Below are 9,560 nucleotides of genomic sequence, written 5' to 3' on the forward strand. Positions count from 1 at the left end.
AAGTGTCTGAGAGTCAGGGCCATTCTCACCTACTGACGTGGTCCCAGGAATTTATGATTTTGGTGTAGTCCAGCTTGGGTGAGGAGCCAGCGACTTTGGCTAGCACCATCCAGGCTGAGGCGGAGTGCTCCGTGTCCGTGTGAGAGATTATGTTGTTGATTAAGGTGGAAGAGAACTTATTCTGCTTTGACCACAAGTGAAATGCCTTTGACAGATAACGGCTGTCGGGAGAGAGAGACAAGAACACACACAATTACGAGTAAAATGAAGTCCATAAATGTTAAACCCCTAAATCAGAATGACATGAATCTAAATCTAAGAGGCTTGCTCACCCGACGTCAGCCACTGACGTCACTAGCATGATTGGGACACAGGTGCCAGAGACCGAGTGTATTGATTCTAATGCTGCAGTATAACTCAAGTACATAATAGGGCTTTTACTAGCTATTATATCTTAGCCCAGCGTTACTACGGGCAGCTAATACAGTGTCTAGCAAGCCTCTTGCATTTAGACATCCTCAGTGCGGGGCTCAGTAGTATTCAGAGTATACAGTGGTCTGTGAGCACTGTGCATGGGATTATACTGCGAGTCCGTATTATTATTCCTCGGATTTAGTTATTCACGTGTGTATACTCACATACACTTCCCTCGTCACCTTCCACCAAATCAGTTTATTCCCCTACACGGGTTCTTGTATTAGGCCAGCCTTTGTACACTGCCAAGTGACCATGTATGCAGCATATATACCAGTGTCCCATGTGCGTTACATAGTTACAGCTTTAATATAATATAGCTTCTCTCTTTGATAGTTCTCCCTCCCCTTTGTTTTATATACATCTAATTAAGGTTCTATTGTAATTATTATTCTGTGAGGGTTTCAGTGCATCATAAGGGATCCTTTTCTAAATAATGCCCTTTTCTGGACAGGCCTGAATTTATTTGCAATCATTCTGAATAACAGGGACATTAAAACGATGCAAAGTGTGTTCTCCTCACCTGAGCTCCAGGTTCTCAGCAGTGAGCAATGTTAGTAGGTCCCACGTTAGTTTCTGTCTCTCGTCCCCAGGTTTGTAGCGGCTGTAGTGTGTAATCTCCTGCAGAATCACTTGGTCCAGGCAGTCAAGGGCTCTCTCCTGCACGGAGTTCTCTGTATCCATTACCACAGGGATAACCCCTGTCAGCCAAGCCTTCTGTACTAGAACATTGTGCTGCTGAGCCTGCCAAGGGAAGAGTCATACAGTCCCAGCCAAAACAACCTCGTGGCAACGATTTTATAGACCAATTGGCTTCCTTAATATAATCTAACCATGCTAAAAAGAAAAGGATTTGACCTATTTTATTTCTTTGAAAAGTAAATACATATTGAATTTCAGAAGGGCCTCTGAATGGGCGAGTGTTTGCCAAATAAGTGTTTTCTTTACATTAACTCACTATGCCCTAAAATAAAAGCTGTGCTATCGCCTGTTAGAGGCGCGCAGGGAAAGTGACCAATTCAGTCTCAATTCTTAGCGCGTGTCTCTTACACAGACCGGTGCAGCCCGGTAGGATTCACACAACGCGAGTCCCAGACGCAGGGACCCCTGCTGTGCTAATCCCGATGAGCCAATAAGTCTATTTACGGAGATTCATGGGCACAGATGGGGAAAAAAAATTGGAGCAGAAGTGGAGTTCGTGAGGAGAGTGCGACCAACCCAAGGACTACATTGGTATGCACAGTAACAGAAGGAGACACTCAACATGTCCATCTTTATAATGAAGGACCGCCCAATTTAAGAAAGTATGAGGTAACTGGCCTATATTATCTAGTTTGAATCCCAAGAATACCTCAAGGACACCTTTGTCAGGACCATTTACATTGGGCACCTTACAATTTATGATAGGAGCTACTGGGAGAGGAACTCATTGGGTCTGCCACACATGTGCATAACCAAGCAGCACGCTAGAAAGAAATGGCTAATATGAATTGACATCCTCACCAAGAGAAGTTCGGTCAGTGAATTCAGTGCCTGCATGCGCACTGATAGAGCGGGATCCCTGCACCGGTCCTGCAGAGTAGAAAGATCCTCAGAGCTACAGGAAATCAGATTGTACTTCAACACATTCACCAGCACCTACACATGGGAGAGCGAGAACCAGTGGTCACACACACTCTCTTATGTCAATAACCAAGATATAGAGCGATTCTGCAGATATGGCTGGAAGACCACATTTTCAGCACAAGCAGGCTGCATTAACCATTAAATAGCAGCAACCTGCATTGGAGGGGGGTGGGGGTCTTACCCCAACAGCATTTTTAGATTAAAAGCATGGAGCTTTTTGATTTTCATTACAGGGTTACAGCAGAAAAACATTCAAAGAGAGCTGAAGGAGCGGCTCAGTGAGTAAAGACACCAACTGGCAACAATGACAGAGTTTGAATCAGGGGAGCCTGGTTCAATTCCTTGTGAAGGCTCCTTGTGACCTTGGGCAATTCACTTTGTCGCTCTGTGCCTCAAGCACCAAAAAACAAATTGATATCATCTGGACAGGGATTGTGTATCTAAAAATGCTATGTACAATGCTGCGTACACACTATACAGTAATTGCGAAACGCTGAGTCCCATTGAGAGAAAATCTATAGGAAATTTGTATAGTAAAACCATGTAGTATAAGAGAATACTTATTGCATTTATGTCCCGTTTAATGAGTTTTAATGCATTAGGCTTCCTTCGGTTCCTATACAGTAGCAAGGCACAGCACTTCCTCTTGAAATAGGCAGCCATAGTGTAAACCTGAGTAAGCAGGATCTCTGCCGATCGATCAGCAGCTCGGTAATTACATTGTCTTTACGCTATTTAAAAAAAAAAAAAAAAAAAAACTGCTGTATCTATTTAAAACTAAAAATGCAAAGTTGCTACTTTAAAGGGAATAAAATGAGCAAATTGCACCTGAAGAGCGGATTTGCGCACGTTTGTTTTCTCATCGCCAGCTCTAGAACGCAACATCGCCATGATCTCCTTTCCTGTTTTTGGAAAATTAAAAGGACTGGTTATTAGCAGAATAGGGGTGGTGTTTAGAGAGGGTTGGGGTTCCTTACGATGCATCTGATCTCAGATCCGTTATCAGAGGGTTGGGGTTAAGCAGAAATTTCCCAATAGAATTAAAGGGCTTCTAAAAATAAAAAAGGGTTGACAACCACTGGTGTAAGTATACACAGCTATACCATACATTATATAGTTAACATTAATACTATTCGCTCTAGAAAACGTGTCAAATTATTTAAAAAAAAGTCCTGCTCTTTCCACAAATGGAAAGGACTGCGCCTCCCTGGACAAAGCTCTGTGAAAGCGAAACGATTTCGGAGGAGGGCAGTAGGCCGCTGACGTTATCAAGCACGCACCAGTACTCTGTGTACCGCCAATGCGGACAGAGTCTGGCTCTGAGCCAAGACAAACAGCTGCAAGCAGGGAGCTCCATACCCGGCGCTTGCATCAGATCGCTGGTCGAGCCGTGTTACAGCACTGAAGCTCTAGACTTGGCTCTCGTTTTGAAGCTTAGGCAAGGCTGTATTGGGGGTAGAGCTGCTACTACTACACTACACCCCTTCTTGACTTATGATTGCTCCTTGGTCCTGCAACTGGCTGCACCAGACAATTAGTAGCTATGCCGATGTAGCGCTGTAGACTACTAGTATCAGGTATAGGGCACTCCTACATCCCCTATCCTGTCCGACCAATGTTATCCTATAGAGCAAGGCACAGATATGCAGCTCTCCATCGGCATTAGCTTTATATAATCAGTCAGGCACTCCTAACAATGTAATAGGACCGGCAGTCTTGTCTCATGGGCACACCGGCATTGCAGTACAGATTTCTAATACCATATGTAGGCCTTCCTATTTTGGCCTCACCATAGAGGCATTGGTATATAGCTCAGTTCCAGCAATAGCCCCATATCAGCCAGTTCATTGTAGTAAGACCTATATTAGCAGGGAGGTTGCTGATATTTAGAGTAGTGGTTGGGGCTACGACACTATAAATTAGGTAGTCCACTTCCACTACCCTTAGGTAACAGGTTTCATCTGATTACCTTTCATCTCATTACACTCTGCTCATATTACTCGACCTCTCTGCAGCATTCGACACCGTGGACCACCCTCTTCTCCTTCACATTCTCCATACTCTTGGTATTCGGAACAAAGCTTTATCCTGGATCTCCTCTTACCTCTCCCATCGTACCTTCAGTGTCTCTTTTGCTAACCCCTCCTCCTCCTCCTCCTCTATTGATCTCTCTGTGGGGGTACCCCAGGGCTCTGTCCTGGGACCCCTTCTCTTTTCTCTCTACACACTCTCTCTAGGTGACCTAATCATATCTTTTGGGTTTAAATATCACCTCTATGCTGACGACACACAAATTTACCTTTCAACCCCTGACCTTACACCTGCTATACAGACCAAAGATTCTGAATGCCTCTCTGGAATATCATCCTGGATGGCCCTCCGCCGACTGAAACTTAACATGGCAAAAACAGAGCTCCTTCTACTACCTCCCAAACCTGGCCCTACAACATCCTCCACATTGCTATTGGAAATACGATCATTCACCCAGTAGCCCAAGCATGCTGCCTAGGGGTCACACTCGACTCCTCTCTCACATTCGCCCCTCACATTCAAAACATTTCTAAAACTTGTCGCTTTTTCCTCCGCAATATAACAAAGATTCGCCCTTTCCTCTGTTACTCAACTGCTAAAACTCTGACTCAGGCCCTCATTCTCTCACGTCTCGATTACTGCAACCTCCTGCTGTCCGGCCTTCCTGCCTCTCACCTGTCTCCCCTACAATCTATCCTAAACACTGCTGCCAGAATCACTCTACTCTTTCCTAAATCTGTCTCCGCATCTCCCCTCCTGAAATCCCTCTCCTGGCTTCCGATTAAATCGCGTATCTCACACTCAATTCTACTGCTCTCTTTTAAAGCTTTACATTCTTCTGCCCCTCATTACATCTCAGCCCTAATTTCTCGCTATGCACCATCACGACTCTTGCGTTCTTCTCAAGGATGTCTTCTTTCTACCCCCTTTGTATCTAAAGCTCTCTCCCGCCTTAAACCTTTCTCACTTTCTGCCCCACACCTCTGGAATGCCCTTCCCCTCAATACCCGACTAGCCCCCTCGCTATCCACCTTTAAGACCCACCTTAAGACACATCTGCTTAAAGAAGCATATGAGTAGCACTGGATAATCATGGACACATGACACAAAGCTTGGCCCCCTGCAGACGCACTTACTAGTATTCCCTCCTACTGTCTCTGTACGTTCTCCCTACCTACCAATTAGATTGTAAGCTCCTCGGAGCAGGGACTCCTTCCTTAATGTTACTTTTACAATATGTCTGAAGCACTTATTCCCATGATCTGTTATTTATATTTGTTATTTATATGATATGTATTACTACTGTGAAGCGCTATGTACATTTATGGCGCTATACAAATAAAGACATACATACATACATACATACATACATACATACCTTGCATACCAACGCAGCCTACCATTCAGCGTCCCACGAGGAGTAAAGCTATATTACTATAGCCCTATATATCCAGTAATGCCACCCTAAGGGATTTGTACTAATGTTGTGAAGTTTTTTCACTAGCTCTCACATCTCCCGATTTGTCCTCATACAGATCTTGTACTATTCCCTGCCCAATCCAGGCTTCGGTCTCTATGCAGTAGAGTAGACCAAGGGATTAATTGACAGGGCAAGTGTGAGGCAAATAGGTGACCAAGTTTCAGTGGGCCTCACCTCCATTGTTAAACGCCTCACAGCGGGTTTTTTTAAACAATTTAATTTTGCCCTAATTATTTAAAAAATATATATATTTTGGATGATTAAACGAATGTTAATATTTTCACTAAGCACTACACCATTTCATATGGGGCACTCAACACCATTACCATACTTGTAGTGCTCTATGTACACCCCCGAGTCCCTCTCTGATAAACATACATTGATCCGAGAGTGCATGTTATTGGGTTTCTCTACTCTCCCTACCTTTAAGGGGGGGGGGGGGGGGGACACTTCTCTCATATATATGCGCTGCACCCTAGTGCACCCAGATCATATCTAATACAAGGCGAGTGGGTGGTTTCTTTTTCTAAAGGACTGAGCTACACAGACCAGCTCAGCAAGTTCCAAACTACAAATTGTTTAATTTTGGTTTCCACATTCAACAGACAACTTATCATTTCCACATTGTTTTCTTCTTTTAGCTAAACAAAAATCTGATTATGTTTAGGCACACGCAACATAAAATACAGACATACATACGCTTTTAACACCTAGTTAGCATGGGCTGCTAGTGTGAATTTGTTCATTACAAGCTTGTAGAGATGGGCATGCATGTATCCTTTGTACAGCAGGGGTAAGTTATTTAAAACTTGGGGAAAGATACAAAGTCCCGGGGAGACAATGCGTTCAAGTGACCACTTTTTTTTTTTTGTTGGGAGAAGACTCCATAAAATTAAACTTTGGTTATTCAGTATAGAGAGGTGATGCAAGCAATCAAACGGTTTCATAATAGACCAGTTATGGCGGTCTGGCAGGCATTACATTTTCAGCAGGATTGTTGCAAAACAGAAATTTACTTACCATCGGACCCCGATGAATCATGATTGTCCGACACTTCAATGGATTTTAAAGTAGGTAGGGTTTTCTGTGGGTGACTGGAAACTACAGGGGGTGGAGTAAACAGAGGTAGTAAAATCACACCAGGGCCAATATAGAGATGAGATCACAAAGCTGTACGAAGGGTCACATATCGTGCATGGTGTGATTGATGCAAAGATTTGATGGCCAATAATAAAACTTCAGTTAACATGGAGTGAATTTCCATTATATTCTGTGGATACACAAATGTATGTTTCTAGATGTACGTATCCATAAATAAATTAATCCACTTATTATTGTAAATCAATTTGATGTGTCCTAACTGCACTGATGTAAAAAAAAGCACTCAAACACGCAGCAATTTTATCAATTAGGATTACTATACAGTCTTTTGCTCCATCCAAACCTTCCCCTACCATTATTAATCTTCCTGTAGTACAGCCCCATTTCCGTTGTCTCTTGAAATTAAACGGTCATTGTGACGCCGCTTACAGGATAAAAAAAAAGGATGTATAACCCACACACTTCAGTGTATCCACAGTAGTAAAAAAAAAAAACAGACAAGGATTAAAACACACGCTAAAGAATAAGGTGAATTTACAAAGATGGCAATCTAAAGATTAGAGTTTAGAGACACCAGAACACTCCCCTCTACAATCAGCACTCCTGATTCAACGTTATACGAAATTAACACACACCAAAGATCACACAAAAACAAAGTGTTTTCACCTCTGGTTACCACCATGCCTCAGTCTGATACAACGGTCTACTCGAACACACGTAAAATTGGCGTCCTCCATTATACGGGCTATTTGTGGATCCATGGCCAACTATTGTTGACTCTTACATCCTGATGACCATAACAAGTTCCTTATTTGAGCTTCCAAATGAGAAATCGATGCCTTTCTTCACTCCATTGATCGTTCATATTGTGAGCTGTGTGTATAACAGATGACCCTCTAAAAGCGATGTGTGTTTAGAAGACTAAACGACAATCAGGGACTATTCTGTCTGCCTCAAAGAATAGTTAGTTCGTGAATAATTAGTGGTGCATTCCAGAGATGTGACAGAGGTTATGCCTTCGTTGGAGGACTTTATTAAAAATGAGAATATCATGTGAGGTCATCTACTTTTCATACTAAGAGTATGGGTAAGAAATGCCATGGATAGATATCTATTTGTGATTCACATTTAGAAGCAAGATTAGTCTAGTTATGTCCGTCATAATTGCCCGAATCTATTGATGTGACTCACGTGTGTCTAGGTATTAGAGAAGGGAAGTTATGAGGGCGTTTATATATTGAGACAAAAGCGTAAACATCATTTGTAGAACTTTTTTTACTCTGCCATAAAACCTGCAATCTCACAGCTGATTTATGTTGTTTCAATGGAGGAGAAAAAAAACAGAAAAAAAAATTAGAACACAAGACTTGGGAAGGTATTATGAAAATCAGATGTCAACAGAAGTGTGTTTTGGACAAAACATGTGATTTCTCAGATTTACTACGCCAGTGACCTCTCTGGGGGAAATCTTGACATATGGCAATGTAATGTATAGGGATTTCTGTTTTCTCCTGTTATTGTAAGAAACTGTCCTGTATTTACGGTAATTGTATGTTCTAGTAAATATATATTTCTGTAATCTGAAGCACTTTTTTATACAGTTGTGTGAAAAAGAAAGTACACCCTCTTTGAATTGTATGGCTTTACATATCAGGACATAATAACAATCATCTCTTCCTTAGCAGGTCTTAAAATTAGGTAAATACAACCTCAGATGAACAACAACACATGACATATTACGCCGTGTCATGATTTATTTAATAAAAATAAAGCCAAAATGGAGAAGTCATGTGTGAAAAACTAAGTACATCCTTACTGCTTCCATAGGAATTAAGATGCTAAGTAGCAGACAGGTGCTGCTAATCAAATGTCCTTGATTAATTGATCATCAGCACGTGTGACCACCTCAATAAAACCCAAAGTTTTAGCAGTTTTGCTGGTCTGGAGCATTCAGGTGTGTGTTAACACAATGTCAAGGAGGAAAGACATCAGCAATGATCTTAGAGAAGCAATTGTTGCTGCCCATCAATCTGGGAAGGGTTATAAGGCCATTTCCAAATAATTTAAAGTCCATCATTCTACAGTGAGAAAGATTATTCAAAAGTGGAAAACATTCAAGACAATTGCCAATCTTCCTAGGAGTGGATGTCCCAGCAAATTCACCCCAAGGTCAGACCGTGCAATGCTCAGAGAAATTGCAAAAAACACAAGAGTTACATCTCAGACTACACAGGCCTCAGTTAGCATGTTAAAGTTCATGACAGTACAATTAGAAAAAGACAGAACAAGTATGGTTTGCTTGGAAGGGTTGCCAGGAGAAAGCCTCTTCTCTCTAAAAAGAAGATGGCAGCACGGCTTAGGTTTGCAAAGTTGCATCTGAACAAACCACAAGACTTCTGGAACAATGTCCTTTGGACAGACAAGACCAAAGTGGAGATGTTTGGCCAGAATGCACAGCGCCACATTTGGCGAAAACCAAACACAGCATATCAGCACAAACACCTCATACCAACTGTCAAGCACGGTGGTGGAGGGGTCATGATTTGGGCTTGGTTTGCAGCCACAGGACCTTGCAGTCATTGAGCAGACCATGAACTCCTCTGTATACCAAAAGTATTCTAAAGTCAAATGTGAGGCCACCTGTCCGACAGCTAAAGCTTGGGTCATTGGGTCATGCATCAGGACAATGATGCCAAGCACACCAGCAAATCTACAACAGAATGGCTGGGGGAAAAAAGAATCAAGGTGTTGCAATGGCCCAGTCAATGTCCAGACCTCAACCCGATTGAAATGCTGTGGCAGGACCTTAAGAGAGCTGTGAATAAACGAATGCCCACAAACCTCAATG

The 9,560-nt window shown here is 42.4% G+C and overlaps 1 protein-coding gene across 1 annotated transcript in view; it reads right to left on the minus strand.

The window, feature by feature from the left end:
• Positions 1 to 9,560, minus strand: part of NCAPD3 (non-SMC condensin II complex subunit D3) — an 89,199-nt gene that overhangs the window by 30,660 nt on the left and 48,979 nt on the right. The window contains exons 13-17 of the mRNA XM_075603374.1: positions 6,632 to 6,712; positions 2,929 to 3,002; positions 1,978 to 2,112; positions 998 to 1,218; positions 30 to 221 (exon numbers count right to left, since the gene is read on the minus strand). Of these exons, the coding sequence (XP_075459489.1) occupies positions 30 to 221; positions 998 to 1,218; positions 1,978 to 2,112; positions 2,929 to 3,002; positions 6,632 to 6,712 (703 nt within the window). The remainder of the gene's footprint in view (positions 1 to 29; positions 222 to 997; positions 1,219 to 1,977; positions 2,113 to 2,928; positions 3,003 to 6,631; positions 6,713 to 9,560) is intronic.

This window comes from Ascaphus truei, chromosome 6, assembly GCF_040206685.1.
Source record: "Ascaphus truei isolate aAscTru1 chromosome 6, aAscTru1.hap1, whole genome shotgun sequence".
Lineage (NCBI taxonomy): Eukaryota > Metazoa > Chordata > Amphibia > Anura > Ascaphidae > Ascaphus > Ascaphus truei.